The sequence below is a fragment of the Lutjanus erythropterus genome, chromosome 24 (genome assembly GCF_056507025.1).
Source record: "Lutjanus erythropterus isolate fLutEry1 chromosome 24, fLutEry1.hap2, whole genome shotgun sequence".
In the NCBI taxonomy this organism is placed as follows: Eukaryota; Metazoa; Chordata; class Actinopteri; order Lutjaniformes; family Lutjanidae; genus Lutjanus; species Lutjanus erythropterus.
The window spans coordinates 5,066,160-5,084,436 of NC_139340.1; the positions used below are offsets into that span (position 1 = coordinate 5,066,160).

General features: G+C 35.9%; 2 protein-coding genes and 1 long non-coding RNA gene across 4 annotated transcripts; all 3 read right to left on the reverse strand.

Annotated features, from left to right (window-relative positions):
* Positions 1-2,350: 2,350 nt before the first annotated feature.
* LOC146304565 (cell adhesion molecule 2-like) lies at positions 2,351-3,107 on the reverse strand. The gene is made up of 2 exons (XM_084713674.1): positions 3,050-3,107; positions 2,351-2,600 (listed from the first exon to the last, which is right to left on the reverse strand). Exons 1-2 carry the CDS (start codon positions 3,105-3,107, stop codon positions 2,392-2,394), a joined length of 267 nt encoding a protein of 88 aa, XP_084569800.1. The 3' UTR covers positions 2,351-2,391.
* A 999-nt stretch (positions 3,108-4,106) lies between these two features.
* On the reverse strand, positions 4,107-7,499 carry LOC146304566 (uncharacterized). Its single transcript, XR_014769283.1, has 3 exons — positions 7,303-7,499; positions 5,921-6,008; positions 4,107-4,774 (listed from the first exon to the last, which is right to left on the reverse strand). It is a non-coding gene; the product is annotated as an uncharacterized LOC146304566 (long non-coding RNA).
* A 4,430-nt stretch (positions 7,500-11,929) lies between these two features.
* Positions 11,930-15,159, reverse strand: s100b (S100 calcium binding protein, beta (neural)). Of its 2 annotated transcripts, none has more exons than XM_084713949.1 (3): positions 15,035-15,159; positions 13,908-14,070; positions 11,930-12,788 (listed from the first exon to the last, which is right to left on the reverse strand). In XM_084713949.1, the coding sequence occupies exons 2-3, from the start codon at positions 14,049-14,051 to the stop codon at positions 12,642-12,644; spliced, it is 291 nt and encodes a 96-aa protein (XP_084570075.1). In that variant the 5' UTR covers positions 14,052-14,070; positions 15,035-15,159; the 3' UTR covers positions 11,930-12,641. The 2 variants fall into 2 exon arrangements, with proteins under 2 accessions (XP_084570075.1, XP_084570076.1); XM_084713950.1 differs by having other exon boundaries at positions 13,908-14,051; positions 15,035-15,089.
* Between the last annotated feature and the right edge of the window lie 3,118 nt (positions 15,160-18,277).

The following is an 18,277-nucleotide window of genomic DNA, read 5'->3' on the forward strand; positions in this document are numbered from 1 at the left end:
TAAAGAAATTTAGATACTGATATCTGATATTGTCTTTATTTAAGTTTTTTAGGAAAGAATATTATGATGTTTTATTTGTTTATGTGAGTTAATTAAAGTTCTATGAATTATATACTTTTCTTTTTGTTCTTGTCATTTTTTTTTTCCTAATGCTTTTTTTTTTTTTTTAAATTGGTGATATTGATCTTGTCATGCACAGGCCTGCAAGTGATCTGTATCAGATTATCTAATTCAGGCTGATTTATTTTATTTTGCTTTATTTTGTTCTATTAAATTTAATTTTATTATATATATTTTTTGGACATAGAATATGAATTGGTGAGAATGCTTTTTTTCTGGGTATGATATTCTTAAAAAGGTCTTGTGTATTCAGTTAATGATATTGGAATAAGAGAATCAAAATTGCAAAGAGTGTCCCTGAAAATGTCAGTGAAACATGATTTTGTGATGAGTGCAGGACAGCTTGTTGATCACTAGATGGCAGCAGATTCAATTCTGAATCACCTTCATCAAACTGACACACTGAAACCCCACACAAAAACAAATAACCACATTGTGTTAAAAACTGTAAACTTTATTATTATAAATTGTTCATACAAAACTACCCAAGCAGATATTTTAATGAGTAAACACAGATTTAAAGCAGGTTTAACAAGATGGTAAAATCTTCTCCTTCACTATTTTTAACAGTAGAAAACAACAATAATTATTGCAACAAAGTTTCACTTTCTTGCTTGGTATTTTGGACCTCTGGAAGCCTTTGCACCGTCTATTTTATCAGCTTTTCTTTCTACCTACAGACAAACTTATAAAAAAGATGCTCTGATTGTAAAAAAAAAAAATGCAGAAAATCAAAGTCAGTCACTGTTATGAGATTAAAACATTAAGGCTGGAAAATCACCCGTAATAAAGAATTCAGATGCCGGTAAATATTTACCAGCGTTTGGTGTGCTGGTTAGTTTGGCCTGGCAGTGTCTTTGGCTGGACATTTGTTGTGCTGTAAATCTGTAATCTGATTTATCTGATTTGTCTGTTGGACAAGTCCACAATGGAGACATTTTCCTTGAAATGCCATCTTGGGAAAATTGATCAGAAAGCAAATAAAAGCATACTTGGCAACCTTGAGAGTTCAAAAATAAAGAGCATTGTAAATGTCATAAAAAGTTAAAAAGAAAAACAGAATATTTGTGGAATTTTTGTGGCCAGGTTTTCAGTGTAAGGTGCAATATTTTACTGTACAAAATATTCCTGATACAAGCGCTGCCATCTTGGCTGATGATGTCATTTGCAGTGATCAGCTCTGTATCGACTTCCCTCCCATACAGACGACTGACTTCATCATGATGCAAAACTGCCTTTTTAAAGCATCAAATAACTCATTAAAATCAAACAGATCAGAAAAATGAACACCTGAACAAACATCAGTGTGATAAGAACTACCTAAAATGACAGAAATAATCTTTTGTACTTTGATTTTTTTTTTTTTTAGTTTGGTCTTATTCCCATCTGCTAACATGGAGAGGGCGGGGTTTATGGCCAATCCTGCAGCCAGGGGGCGATCCAGATGTTCTGCCTTCACTTTCAGGGTGCTGTCATGTCGTCCATCTTTATATACAGTCAGTGGTTACATATAAAAATGAAAATCATAGATGGAGACGCAACAACATCCAACTTAAAGTTGGCAGTTGGACTGTGTTAGCAGTTGGTCTATTTAGCTAATGTCAGTGGTTGCTAAGTGTAGCTAAAGTTAGCGATTGATTTGTGTAGCTATCATTAGCGGTTGATGTGTGTGCTAAAGCTGACAGTTATTTTGTGTAGTAATGTGAGCGGTTCACCTGTGTAGCTAATGTTAGGGTTTGTTATGTGTAGCTAACATTAGCGGTTGTTATGTGTAGCTAACATTAGTGGTTGATCTTGAAGCTAATGTTAGCAGTTGTTACATGCAGCTACAATAGGCAGTCATCTGTGTAGCTAATGTTAGCGGTTGGTCTTTGTAGCTAATATTAGTGGTTAGTCTGTGTAGCTAACATTAGCATTTCGTCTTACCTGTAAATATTTATTTTCAGTCAGATTTTGAGGCAAGATAACGGCCAAATTTCCACCTAATGAAAACATTTTTTCAAGAGATAACAAATTGGCAACTGGTGTAGCTGGTTTCAAACTACTTGGTTAGGTTTAGGATAGTTTGGATTAAAATAAGTACGTTAGATAAGTCAAACAGTTTTGTCTTGCTGCTATTTGGTGGCAGCAATGTGCAAAGTTGCTTCCTGGAGCTTTAGAAAATTGGCTAAATTATTAAAAAACAAATCCTTCTTCACGTGTCTCGTCAGAACAAAGCTACAAAGCTCAAGTCCATATTTTACAAGTTTCTTTGTTTGTTTTTTTTTGTCCTTATTCCTCCTCTTTGGTCTCCAGAGGTTCCTTGTCTTGGAGCGCTGTATCAGAACCGACAGACTCGTTGTCATCGTTGTCGTCAACGTTGTTGACATCGTCGTCTTCGTCCATCTCGTTAGTGACGTACGAGCCCTTCTGTCTGGACAGACACCACAGCAGCACTGCTATTGTGCAGATCAGCAGGAACAGAACCGCAGCGACGATTCCTAGAGGGCGGAGTGAAAATGTCAAGACAGGAGGTCACGAAAAGAAAAGAAAATCCCAATTTAGCAAACATATAATCATTAATTTTTCAGCAATAAAAAGTTCAAACTACAGGTTCAAATTTTTATTTTTCCAGTTAGCAATAAAATAGTTTCCCACAAATCTCTGGAATCTTGATTCTGCCTCTTTTTCAGTGTTACAATCAAATAATTAATTTCTATATTTAAATGACTGATTAAATTGGATTTAAATGTTAACGACTTGCCAATTTTTAATTCAGTTTCCGTACTCTGTCTTAAATAAATGAATTTAATTAAAAGTAAAAAGATTTTTGGAAGATATTTCTGTTGCAGATCATGTAAGGTACTATAGCAAAATCTCCAAGATCTTGACTTTCTTCTTAAAATGACATAAAGTGACATACAATCAGGAAATAAAGCTCATTTCTCACCTCCAATTACAGCTGCAAAATCTCCATCATCTGCGGCGATGCCTGAAAAGATGTACATTTATTTTAAATAAAAATACCATTGATTAATTTGTTAATTCGTTCAGTCAGCATCATTTATTTATATTTAATATCCAGCTTTTTAAAATGCCTTGGAAATGTCACATTATGGCAACATCTGTTAAGTACCATGTACCTTCATAAAGGTGATGGAACAAGCAGGTAATGAACACTAGGAAGAAGTACTCAGCTCTTATGTCATAATAATAATAATAATAATAATCATCATTATCAAATTATGTTCATCTTGCTTTTCCTTGACAGCACCATATATCGCTTTCTCCAAACAAACCAAACTCCATAGGCAAAATCATCAATTTTACCTCACAGAACATGGGAGTTGTTGGTCCACAGCTGCTTCAGTCTTTTAGTTTTCTTGTGTTATTGTGTGACTTCGGTGAATCTGAACTAACCTTCTAAAACACTGAAGTCACACAATGACTAATAGAATGAAGCAGAGGTAAATGAGCAATTCCCATAATATGCAAGATAAAATGACTAATTTTTCTATGGAGTTTGGTGGGTGTGTAGCGAGCAATATTTGGCTGATATAATGGCTTTTTCCTGTCAGAAAAATCTCTCTGATGGTGAAGAAGCGGTTCAGTGGAAGTCTTATATTTACCTACAGTAATCCACAAGAATTTATTTGTTGGTTACATTTTGTATAAATAATCTGAACTTGCAAAGTTACTAAACTTATCAGATAAATGTCGTAGGGAAAATACTACAGTGGTGCTCCTGAATATAAAGTGTTTTTAGGATTTTCAGTATCGAGCCACTACACCCATGCAGCTCTCAGTACAAAGCTAGTAGGAGGACAAATGGCAGCTGATTTTTATTTTTTTTTTCTTGGCTCAGAATACAGCCATGCACGGTATTCAAACACCCTCGGTCTATTTTAAAGCCTCAGTGTGTGTAGATACGAGGTGACAGAGGCTGGTTTTACACGACAGGGCTAAGCAGGGCCAAACTTTTTACATAAACTCTGTGCTCTAAACAACAGCCTTCAAGGGAATCTCTGTTTTTGGCAAGAAAACTGCCTCCAGACCTGTTCAGTCAGGTAAAACTGGTGCAGAAACAGAGATAACAACACTTTCAGTTGACTGTAAAAAGTGTTATCTTTGGGTAAAGGGCTTTAAAAAACACAATAGAGCACAATTGTGTTATCTTGAGATAGAATAATTAAGTCAGCATCTTGAAATAATAACAGCACACAAAGCAAACAGCTTGTCTTGGCTTCAACTGTAAATTTTCTGGAGATATGACAAGAAAATTTTGGCAAATAATCAACATAATCTGCATTTATGTCATTTTCAGAAGTTCCTCAAGTTGTTCATGCTCAGGTCCTAAGTTGTTTCACCTAACTTGAACACAGCCTTAGAGTTTCCTTTCCAAATGGTAAACAAAAATTTAATTCAGTGCTGGATCAAGCTTTTTATACACACGGGTCCCCAGCTAGTTGGCCCCAGTCTGGCCCTGTTTGGCCCCGCCATGGAAACGAGGGCATGCGGGTATCAGTGTGCCACCTCTTATCTCCACGGCGACAGACCCTGGAGGCGTCATACTCGCTCCTTCCCATGCTCCTCTCTGACATCGGGCTGATAAGACACTCCCTGCTAAACACCGGCGGTGGACAAGCTAGTCAGACCCTTCACTTAAAGGTCCAATCTGTAAGATTTAGGTGGATTTATTAGCAGAACCTGGCAGAAGGGTCACAGTTTCTAAAACTCAAAGATTCAAGTTTATTTAAAGAAAGAAAGTAAATTATATCAACTAAAGATTATAGGTCAGCAAAACTTTTAAGTAGTACTTGAGTCAGAGTACAGAGTTTTTTTATTATCTATGTTCAGCTTCACCTGCATTTTTCAACCAGATAAGGGAGGAAAGTTAATATTTGGTCAATGAAGACCCAGCTATCAGCCTAAAATGTAATATTTCACATGCATCATTGCAAAATATAAGTACTGGCATTTAACTTTGGAATTAATGAGATTTTATTAATACCAATGCCTTTATTGAATATACTTTTCGGTCTTGATTCCCTCATTGTTTCCTGATCAGGTTTTTGTGTTGATAAAGTGCAGGTTTTTCAGCAATAGGACTGTTTTATTACCTCCAGGTTTTAATAGTTAAAACTAAACTAAAAACTAAAACTAGGTGTGGAAAAAAACTTTTCATTGAAATAAAAATAAAAACTTCAATAAATTAACTACAATAAAATTAAAAATATCCATGAAATACCTTTAGTTTTAGTCTTTGTCAATTTGGTCAGCACAATATTTGTTTATATATTGACTGGGATGTGAGTCAGTTGCCATCAGAAAGTGTTGTGTTTGTTTTGTAAAACCGGTTCTGAACTTCTTAAACCTTGCCCCTGACAAATAAGATTATAATAGAAATATTAAAACTAATACTGAAAGTAATAACAACAATATCTAAACTGAAACAAACAAACCCACTCTGGAAACTAACTGACGTCAAACTGAACCAAAAAACAAAAATCAAAAATGAAATAAAAGATAAAAACAAATGAAAAATACAAAACTGGTCTGAACACAGTGTAGAAACAGAGTAGGAAAAAGCATGCGTGTGACTCGGGTGTGCAAAAGCTCCACTGCTTAATTGCTGTTTAATTTGAAACCGGTTCTCAAGCAGAACCAGTTCTCGATATTCACCCTCTGTAATGGATGGAAGCAGTGGCACTTGTGCCTACAGAGTTTCTATCCTCAGACATAGTTGTCATATTTCCGGTGTGTAGTTTTCCCGATAAGTTCTTCAGTTTTAGTCAGGAGAGTAGTTCAGTGTTGTACGTACCCTTCGTCACTGTTTCAGTCACAAACTCAGTGACAGGAGACGAGCCAATGGGACCAGGAGTCGTCTGAACATCCATGATGATGTCAACCTGTGCAGAAAAAATTTTTTTTTTAAAAATGAGGAAAATGCAGTAATTTTTTCTGTCTTTTTCATCAAAAATAATTCATTTTCCCCTTCAAAAAGATGATTTTTCCAGGAACATTTTCATCTATACAAAGGAATGAAACTGCGTAAGTAATAATAACAGTAATAATAAAAAAAAGAATAAATAAATAAAGTCTAAAATGGCAAGATATGTATGAAAAAAACAGAAATAGATAAGTTTGGGGAAATAAAGGCAAAATAATACAGAAATAAATACATTTAAAAGCAAATAAATTAAATGAATATAGTATACAATCAATCAAAAAAACTGGTGGCCAGTGATGTTTATCAGATAACCATTAGTGTCATTTTCTCAATGTTTAACTGAACAAGCAGCTCAATGACTGTGTTCATGAAAGTTCTCTGTGAAGCATCAAAGTGACTTTTACAGAAAACACTGTAAAAATAAACAATTTGTTTTAATTTAAAAAAAATGTCCAGGCTGCCTTAAAATTTTAAGTTGACTGAGTTGAGGTAATTATGTAATGCGTCAAAACAAATAAACTTTTCTGGTCAAATAAACTTGATATTAACTTACTGAAGAAAACATGTTCAGTAAGCTTAAGATATTAAGTTGGACCAACAACTCTTCATTCAGACTGACGAACATTTATAACATTTATTATAATTCAATTATAATAAAGTATATATTATGTATAAGTACATTCATTCAACTCATCATTTCAAGTCAAAGGATTTCAAGTTAGTAGAACTCATATTTATAAGTTCTGAAGTATTCTAATAATAAATACTATGAGTTTAATTAACTTGAATCCAACTTAGAAGTTTCCTCTCGCTGCCTGTATGATTTTTTTTTTACAGTGCAGTGACTCCAAAATGGTTCCTAAAGTGTCAGTGTTTGTCTGTTTAACAGGAGTCACGCTTCACAGAACTATCTGTGAACTGCAGAGCATCACAGTCATTTTAATCTGATTTTATTCTCCTCTACCCAAACTTCCACACCACGTCTCCTAGCTCTGCTACAGATGATCAAGTCTATACTCCTCTGACACGCATCTCATCAAGCTTTTAATTATTTAGCAGAAGTTAACTGTGCGTGTAACTTGTCAAATAAGCAAGAGAAGTAATGATGCATGACCTTACCAGCAACTTTTTAAAGATTTTTGACTGATTACTAAATATGACAAATGGCGCAACATCTAAAACTGCTTGTCAGGTTGTAAAATATCACAAAACATTAAAATAATTAAACGAAACAAAAGGCCTAAATTACTCACCAGCTCTGAGAATCTGCAAACACCTCTTCATTCACTAAGAGCACGAAGAAGAAACACAACAGAGCATTTGCTTGACAACACACACAAACATGGCTCAAACACACACACACACACTCAGAGATGGGTGTGGTGTCAGTCCCCAGGGTCGGGATCTGTTCCCCCCTTGGCCAATAGCGAGGCAGACTCCACCTCTCTGATGCTAAACAGCCTGCAGATGTCTGAGACTGTGCAGCTGACAACGCCTCTTACATCATCTGTTAACACACACACACACACACCCACACACTGTACACACATTGTGTTTAATAATTTCACCTCTAGTCTGTTAATTAATGTGGAACAGATCTTCACTTTGGCACATTCGGCTCGGCGCAGGAGTTGTTGCTTGTGTTAATGATTCCCTACATTTACCGGCAAAGCAACCAAAGAGTGTCATATAATAGAAATTTTTTTTATGTGACTGTTTTTCTCCCTGGCTTCGTCCCAACTCTGAGGAGGCCTCATCCAAACACAGAGAACTCAAGGCTGATGAAATGCTTGCGAAAAAAGTGCTTGATTATGAGGGACTAAGACCAATCTGACTTTTAATATTGCTGTTTTAAATGATCAATGTTCTATAATCAAACTCTTTGAAATATAATCTGAAAGCAAACTGGAGTGCCCTTCCAGTGGAGAAAACATGCTTAATTGCATTTTAGAGTGTGCAAAATGTGATTAAGTGTCCTCTAGAGTGCCCTTCCAGAAGACAAAATGTGGTAAAATGCCCCCTGAAGTGCCCTTTAGAGTGCTCTCCCAGTGGACAGAAAGTGAGGTAATGTCCTCTACAGTTCCCTTCAAGTATACAAAACGTGATATAGTGCCCTCTAGAGTGTGGTTCCAGCAGACAAAACATGATAAAGTGTCCATTAGAGCAGTGTTTCTCAACCCTGGTCCTCAGGGACTCCTGTCCTGCATGTTTTAGATGTTTCTCTGCTCCAACACACCTGATTCAAATGATCACGTTATTATCAGGCTTCTGCAGAGGCTTGATGATCAGCTGATCATTTGAATCAGGTGTGTTGGAGCAGAGAAACATCTAAAACATGCAGGACAGTGGATCCTGAGGACCAGGGTTGAGAAACATTGCATTAGAATGTCCTTACAACATACAAAATGTGATAAAGTGTCTTCTAAAGTGTGCTTCCAGTGCACAAAATGTGTTAAAGTGCCCTCTAGAGTACACATCCAGTGGACAAAACATGATTATGTACACTTCCTACAAAGATGACTACAGTAAGGAAGCGCTCAATAATCAAGTATTGCCACATTCACTGGAGACTGCAACAAGAACATTGGCGAAGATCAATTATTTTATCACTTTAATCACTTCATGATGAGTGAATGTTATGTCATCCCTAAAATTATCCACCTGGATCAAAGTGGATCAAACTCCTGAAAATGTCTGAACATGATTCCATGATTCAAACAAGTGATGCTAATCATATAGTTAATTAGTTTCTGGTGAATGAGGTCAGTTTGGAGAGGAATTACCTTCCCTCATCTCACAGCTGAAGGTTGTAAAGGATTAGAAAATGATGGCTTATGCTGACCTTTAATATATGAGTGACAGCTAACTCATTAATTCTTAAAATTGGTCTTTAAAGATATGTTATAAAATTCCATACATGTCAAGACAAAAATAAGACACTCCTGGTGAAGAAGTTAACAATTTTAACTAATCAATATCACCATGAAACTTATCCATTTGCTAACTTGCATTAAGACAAGTATGTCTTGTTTTGTAAGTTTTTGTGAAACTATATATCAAATTAAATATACACTCATTTGCATACATTTCCAGATTAGAATTTTGATCTGAAAGAGACACCTGGATGTGTATGTTGACCATTTCCTTTCCACTACTCTAAAAGAAGTAAAGTTATAGAAACAAAACTGACCAAAATCTAAAAATTGAGCAGTATGTCAAAAATGATTCTGCTTGCCATGTCTGGACTTAAAGAGTACAATGACATTAATCAGCAGTCATGTTTTCATATAGCCATATCCAATATCTTGCAAACACTTTCAAAATTTTCCAAAGTTGGTAGCCAAAGTTGATAGCCATGCCCAGTACCCAATGAACACTTTTAAAATTTTCCAAGTAGCTTGACTTATAGAATGAGATTTGAATTTACGCTAAGGCGGCTATTAAAGAGAACACATTCATGGCCAATTTCTGTTCTGTTGTGTGTGAGCTTTTCCTTTCAAATTAACCATTTGATCATGTGATCATTAGCTTTGTACCACAGAAACAAACGTAGTCTGAGACTGATAATTTAATTCATTTCATTTCATTTTTCACCAACATCCAAACAAACCAGTGCTCAACCTTTCAAAATGCACATCATCAGACAAACTCTTCTGTTCCAACTGATTTAAACCGATCATATGTTTTCCTTGCATGAAGAGAAGAGTTACACAGTGTCAAACTACATTTTTTTATTCTAACAGGATGAACTGGAACTAAACTCTGCTACAGGCAATAGTGGCTACTAATTCCTAACATTATATGATTTTTATGTTTGGCATGTATTATAACTCAAATAAATGTACATTACCTATTTACCAGCTACCTATATATGAAGTAAAAAGAAAAAATATAAATGAATGCAAACTGACTAGCAAATTCCAAAATCTACCAGCCAGATTTTAATTTTACAATACATTCAAAATGATGGTTGGTTTTCTACCAAACTGGAAGCTAGCATAAAAAAAACCCTCAAAAGCCATTTTCAAAATTTACTATCCAATTAAACATGTTTCATATTGAAGACCAGTCTGTTACCAGTCACCCTCAATTTTAACAGTCTAGATTTCTCCTAATTGAGTGGTTTTAAAGTGGCCTCCAGATTATGTAAACCTCACAGGCCATTTTGGAATTTTTACAAGCCAATCAGACGCATTTTATATGATGACCACCTTGTAAGTCACTTTGAATATTTGATAGTCAACTCGATTTTTAAAAATTTTGTCTGCAAAGTTTGTCAACTCTCTAACTGTCACTTCCAGTGTGGATTCTAGATTATGTAATACTCACAAGCCATTTTGAAACTTTTACTAGCCACATAAACATGTTGAACTTGAAGACTACTTTAAGTCACCAGTTAAGTTTAAATATTTATGCTAGATTCCTCCTAAACAGTGGCTTCTGATTATGTAAAACTCACAAGCCATCTTGAAACTTTTACTAGCCAGTAATATGCATTTTAAATGATGACCAGCTTATAAATCGCTTACAATATTTGATAGTCAATTTCTGAAAAGTTTGTCGACTCCTAAAGTGTTGTACTGGCTTCTAGATTCACTAAAACTCACAACACTTTTTTAAACTTTTACTAACCAATTATATGCTTTTAAACAACTTACAAGCTACTTTCAATGTATGATAGTCAACTAGATTTCTTTGAATTTTGGGAGAAAAGTTGGTCAACTCCTAAATTGTCATTTTCAAAGTGTCTTCTAGATAAGCTAAAACTCACAAGCTTTTTTGAAAATTTTACTAACCAATCAAGTGTGTTTAAATGATGATTAACTTACAAATCACTTTCAAAATCTGATAGTCAACAAAAAACTTGCTCAAGCATAGGTGCCTCTAAGTAGTTGGCTGAATCTCAAAGTGGCTACTGGAGCTGATAAAAATGTTAGCCGCTTGCTTGATTTAATGGCCCCATAAAGTGTTATGTGCATAATCTTAACAGAATGATTGGTGGCTGCTTGACTAACTTACTAGCCACAGCTGAAATATACCAGTCACAATCTATCTCAAAATGATTATTATGTGAAGTGTAGAGAACTTACCAGTCATTTTTACATCATTACTGGCCCTTCTGACTTTCAAGAAAAAGAACCTTAAATTATTGTTTGCCTGTTGTCTAAACTCTGTAGCCAAAGTTGGTAGCCATATTGAATATCTAGGGAACACTTAAAATTTTCCAAGCAGCTTGACTTATAGAATGCCATTTGAAATCATGCTGAGGTGGCTAAAAAGTACAGAAAATTTGTCAGTTTCTGCAGTGAAATGTTGTGAAACATTTCAACTACTTTTGTGTACTGGTCATCTTTTAGAAATCATCAACTAGTTTTGTAAAAAAAACCAAACAAACAAAAAATACTTTGTAGCTATACCAAAATCTGAAAGCCATTTTGAAACTTTTGCTAGTCAATCAAATGTTTTTCAAATAATGACCAACGTACAAGTAACTTCCAATATTTGATGTATCAAACACAGAAACCTCTAAGTAGTTGGTTGACTAACTTATTAGCTACATCTGAAATATACCAACCAGCCATAATGTGCAATGTAGACAAACTTACCAGTCGTTTTTCCAACTTTACTGGCCCTTTAGACTTTCAAGATTGCCTACTCTCTGAACTTGGTAGCCAAAGTTGAAAACCATACCAAACATCTAGTGAACACTTTAAAAATTTCCTAAATTTGGTAGCCAAAGTTGAAAGCCATACCAAATACCTAGCAAACACTTTTAATATTTTTTAAACCTAGTAGGCAATATTGTAGCCGTATGCAACATCTAGCAAAAACTTAAAATTTCCTAAACTTGGTAGCCAAAGTTGGTAGTCATACCAAACATCTAGCAAACACTTTTCCCAAATTTTCGAAAGAGCTAGACTTTTAGAATGCAACTTGAAATTAGGTAGGTGGCTTTATATAAAGTAGAGAAATATGGCCATTCTGCAGATGTTAAGAAATCAGTGGCTAGCTTCAAGCAAATTTCGTAGCCAAACCAAAATACCAAAGACATTTTGATGACTTTTGTGGCTTCCAAAGTGGCTTCTAGATTAGCTAAAACTCACAAGCCATTGAATTTTACAAGCCAATTAAATGTTTTTTAAACAATGACCAACTTACAAGGCACTTTCAATATTAGATCTAAACGAGAGCTATGAAACTCAGGTGCATCTAAGAAGTTGTTTGACTAACATCTGAACTAAAAGAGCCACAATCTACACTTTCAAAAATGCCCCTAAATGATTATAATGTGTAGACAAAATTAATATTGTAACCATCTGTGTAGCCACACAAGTCACAAAGCCACTTTGAAAACTTTACAAGTCATCTAGATATTTAGAATAAAGTCAAAAAGAAGATGATCTTAAAGACATTTTGGCTGATTTTTTGATAAAATAATTGCTACACTGGACTGTTTGCCTTGGCTGCTGGCTGAGGTTGTGTTTTCCCAGCTTGCTTTGCTCTGAAGGCACCAACAGGTTGTGCGTTGCTAGGCTTCTTCTTCTTTTAAATTTACTGTAGCTCCCCCTTCGTCTCCGAGCTGGCCTCCTCCTTACTCGTCCTCGTGCTCAAAGAACTCGTGGCAACAGACAGTAACCACGGAGATGAATGTCATGAACTCCTGGAAGTCGCACTCGGCGTCGCCGTCGGTGTCCAGGCTCTCCATCAGACTGTCAAGTGTGGCCTGGTCTTTCACATGCTGCAGGGGAGGACAGATGGTTCACATCAGGTCACACAAAACTCAAGACAATACATTTAATATGTTTTGATAAAAATAGACCTGGATTTAAATCAAACAGCTGAAGTCAGCAGTAAAATGTTTCTTAAGGCACATTTACAAAAAACAATATCAGTTTAACTGTACGCTATATTTAGAATATTTTCACCGCTATACTTTGCTGTCAGACAGCCTTTTCCAACAGGAAACTGCCATGGTATAAGTCAAATATCGATCTCTCTTGCTGAACCAGACTCCATTGACAAATTTTACCTTGCAGAACACAGGAGCTGCTGGCCCACAACTGCCTTGATCTGTTCGATAGTTCGTGTTATTGTGTGACTTGAGTGTTCTTAAAGGTTAATTTGGATTCACTGACGTCACACAATGACACAAAGAAACACACAAATCGAGGCAGGGGTAAACCAGGAACTCCTGTGTTCTGTGAGGTAAAATTGCTGTTTTTACCAGTGGAGCTTGGTTGATTTGGAGAGAGTGATATTTGGGTAATTTAATGGCAGTTTCCTGACAGAAAATGCTGTTTAACACCAAGGTAAAGTGGTAAAAACATTATCAATACAGCACACACAACCCTGATATAGTTTTTTTTTTCTTTTATAAATGTATCCCTTTAAGCATCTCGTCTTTGACACTTTTTCTGCAGTTTTACCAGAGGAGAAATACTTCTTTCCAAGTAGGAAGCCTTAAAAGAGAAGGTGAAGTGTTATATTATGCTACTGGATTATTACCACTGTTGTGTAGTTTGATTTATAATAATGCATCATATTTTAGAAGGTGTTTATGTGTTTGAATGAAAAATATAGATTTTTAAAAAGTATAATAGAAAAAGTACAATATTTTCTTATTAACTTTTGTGTAGATAAAATATGAAATAAGAGAAAACGGAAATATTCCAGTAAAGTAGGCTACAAGTACATCAAAACTGTAATCAAGTGCAGTTCTTTCTTTTCTTTATCAACTAATCTTGTAACATGAAGAGCCCCAGAACAGAGAACACTCCACTCTAAGTGTACTCTCACTTGTAATGAAGAATTACTTTCCGTGGAGTTTTAATTAATTCCATTGTGTTTTCTGTCTTACCCCCATCAGATCCGGCAGCTCATCGTGAAGCAGATCCTTCAGCTCGCTCTTCTTCAGTTTGTGTTTGTCTCCTTCTCTTTCTGAATACTTCTGAAACACTGCGATGATGGTCGCCATCGAGGTCTCCAGGTCAGTCATTGTCATCTGTGAATTATCACCTTATCTGTTAAAATAAATAAATAAAAATAAGACAATGATAAAATACCTTGTAGTCAAAAGAACTAATTTGAAGAATTGTTTTAAGAGCTAAATAAGTCAAGATTCCCTGTCTCTGCTCTTGTTTTTCAGCTCTCCTTTGTCTAATTGCATCATAATCATAGAAAACATTTTTTTGTGATAAATATTTTTAGAAAACATATGATGAAATGTACTTAATTTTAAGATGGATAGACAAAAAATTGATTCAGAAATCTATGGAAGCCCATTTAGGCCATTGTGACGAAAGAAAAAAGATCCCATAAATCAGTAAAATTTGATTTTTTTTTTTTTTTTTTCAAAATAATGACTCAGTATCAAAGTTTATAGTGTCTAATTATTTTGAGATATACTAGGTCATTATTTTGAGAAAGTTTCTCATTTTTTTAAGATATAAGAAATTATTATGAGATACCAAGTTCTCTTATAATTATTATTATTTAATTATAATTATTTGGATACGGTTTCTGATTATGTTGAGATTCAGTCATTAATTGAAAGAAGATTCTCTTTAAAATGGATCTTTCTTTTTCATCAAAATGGCGGAAAAAGGCTTCCGTAATGATGGCAACCATCTCAAAACATTAGTGGTTTTTAACATTTGCATTGAAATTTAGATTTACAAAGTCATCTAAAGTAATCTATAGACATTACACAGCACCAAAGGCTTTGACAAAATGGCCAACTCATTAAATGTTAATTTTGCAAGCATGACTGTGCAAAAAAAGTGCTTTATTAACCTAAAACACAATCAATACTTAGAAATAAGATACAATATATGATAAAAATAGGCCTACTTGATATGCAGTTTTAAAAAGGCTCGGTGCACAAACTGCAGTTGACTCTATTGATTATTTAGATTACTATTCTTTTCATATTTTGGTCTTATGGCACAGTTAAGGTATTGATGAAGAAATGACTCATGACCTTACCTCAGCAGCGAGACGTCAGGCAGGAGTTGTGTGTTGAGAGTCCAGAGAGTGGAGGCTGAGGATGGACAACAGACTTTATACTGCAGCAGGGTGGTGGGTGGTGGTGTGGAGGGTGCAGAGCTGAGGTCATCCAGCCTGTCATTCAAACTGCTGACCAATCCCGTCCGTCCACCTCCCCTCACTCCACTGCAACCCTGTGCTGACCAGCACTGAAGGGCATGTCTGACGTTTCATGTCAGTTGTCGTAACTTTGGTGACATTTTCGGTTACATTTTTAGAATTTCAATAACATCTCAAACAAACACTTTGACTATGAATGTGTGACGGTGACAAAATGTGCATGATTGTTGAGATGCATCTTATTTACTGACCCACATGCATCTAGTAAAGAGGTTTTCAAACTGGGGTGCGGGGCCCAACAGAGGTTCATCAGTGGGTTGCAGGAGGTCTCTAGCAAATAGAGGGATAGAATATTTTAACTTTTACCACATTTTACATTGGAACAACAGTGACACTAGTTTGATCACTCATTGATTTTGCACCCATGTAGTAAAAACAACACAAAGTGCTCTTTTGGATGCCCCTATGGTAGATAAAACATGATAAAGTGCCCTCTAGAGTGCCCTTCCAGTGGAGAAAATGTGATTAAGTGCCCATTTGAGTGCTCATCCAGTGGAGAAAGTGTGGTAAAGTTTCCTTCAGAGTGCACCTCCAGTGGACAAAACATGATAAAGTGTCCTCTTGGATGCCTTTTCAGTGAAAAAAATGTGATAATGTGCCCTTAAAGTTCCCTTACAGTGCAGAAAACATGATACAGTACCCACTAGAGAGCCTTCCAGTTGATAAAATGTGGGGGAAATGGAACTGTTTCAGCGTCGAGGCGTCACAACTTTTGCTGCACTACAGCTGGTGCCCTATTTATTCTTTTGGCCCTTAGCCCTCAGACAGCTTGAGTCCACCACTGATGAAGATTTAATTACTTACAACCTCAAACAAAAAATACTCAGACACAGACCGACCACTAATGTTAGCTACACAGACCAACAGCAAACTTTAGCTACACTGATCAACTGCTGACGTTGGAAAGAAATCAAGTACTTTAAGGGAATGGGTAATTGTATCAGAATACATTTTGGATTTTAAAGCAACCCTCCCCACCTGTGTTCAGAGGGTTACTTTAAAAAGTTTAAAAAACAAACTCTGAGCTCTACTCTTGCTGGTAAACAGGTCTGTGACGCCTTCATGGGTCGCTGCTGCAGACATGTTGAGAAGCAGGAGTGAAGATGATTTGCTTTTTAATCCCAAAAGTCTGAAACATTAACTCTGAGCATCAGGTCTCTCTCCCCCAAAAACTCCCCAGCTCTCAGCACCTTTAATAGCTGCTTTAAAATTAAAGCATTTAGACTCATAAGTACATAAAAGCTTTGATTTAAAAGCTCCATTCAGCCTTATAAATAATATTTTTCATCCACCTGTTTTGTGCACATATAAAAACTGAACATAAATGTCAAAAAGTCAAAATATTGCAAAAGGAAAGCAACATCTTCATCTTCTTTTTGTTTGTCTTTGTTGTCCGTTTTGGAGATGCTAGCTTAAACAGGCAAACTAAAAGTGGTAACAACTGACAATGATGCTGTCTGGTAGAAATAAAGAACGGTGAGTGAAGCGTTACCATGGTAACTGGGATGTCCATGCACTGCATTATGACAGTAACTGATGTGAAAGCCTTAAGACTCAACACACAACCTAAGAGGCTTTATGCAACACTCCTAAGTGAAACCCTTAGCTTAAGAAGATAGTTTGCAAAGGGGACGAATTTAAGTGTAAAACTTAAGGTGGTTTATACAACATAAGTGGTCTTTTTTGCACAAGAACACAAATACAAAGGATACCACTGACATAATGCATCAGAGAACAAGAAAAACGACACACAGAGAACTGTTTCTTAATGTAACTTGTCATGTTGGATAAACTACAGGCTCTCTTCCAGCTCAGAGTCTTTTAGAAAATCTCGCCAAGCACTTGCAAACTAATTAAGATAAAGCTAGACGAATAAAACAAAGCGCCAAACGCCTGTGTCTGTATCTGCGTCCGTCCATCGTGGATCGTATACCATCTATCTGTGTTCCCCCTTTGATCCGGATCTGCCTCTCCTCGCTGTGTTCGGGCATCTGCTGGGCCACAAAGGCCCGTTTCAGAGGAAGCGGCTGGCCGTGCATGTTAATGAAGACGTTCTTTTCACTGCTGAAGTTGGCCAGACGTGTGCCCTCCGCAGCCTAAAGAGAGCTCACAAACACTACATCTGCTGCAGCCAAATAGGCAGGAGTTGAGATGTCCCGGTGCCAGGTTTATACTCCAAAATGCTGTAAACAATCTTTCAAAAGTTCAGTAAGGATTAGCAGTTAATGTTCCCAGAATATGCAAGATCCTCTAATTCCTTTCTACTGTATCATTAAAAAACACTATTGTTAAAATACAGGGAATAATTTCATCACCTCCATTCAGCATCATAAACACTAGTTTGCACCCATTTTAAACCGATGCATAAATTTGGATGTAAACTTGACTCATGCTTGGTATGTTTTTGCTAAAGTGAAAGTGGGTCAAACTTATAGAGTTACTGACTTAAAGGGATAGAGATATCAGCTGTAGAGATGTCTGCCCTCTCTCCAGTATAATGGGACCAAATAACACATGCATGAAAAAAGAACAGCTGAAAAATTCAAAATCAGTGTTTCTTTCCAAAAATCATGACCTAGTTGCTCAAGATAATCCATTGACCTCAGTGTGAGCAGTTTCATGAAAGAACTACTTTCTTTCTGCAGTAGAATCTACTACTTTAGAATCTATCGGTACTACTGTAGAATCTACCGAAACGCCTTTAGAATTTGTCAGAATTACTTTACAATCTATCGGGACTACTTCAGAATTTACCAAACTACTTTAGAATCTACTGGAGCTACTTTAGAATCTATCACAACTACTTCAGAATCTACCAAACTACTTCAGAATCTACTGGAGCTACTTTAGAATCTATCAAAACTACTTCAGAATCTACCAAACTACTTTAGAATCTACCAAACTACTTTAGAATCCACCTGAACTACTTTAGAATCTACCAAACTACTTTAGAATCTACCAAACTACTTTAGAATCTACCAAACAACTTTAGAATCTACCAAACTACTTTAGAATCCACCTGAACTACTTTAGAATCTACCAAACTACTTTAGAATGTACCAA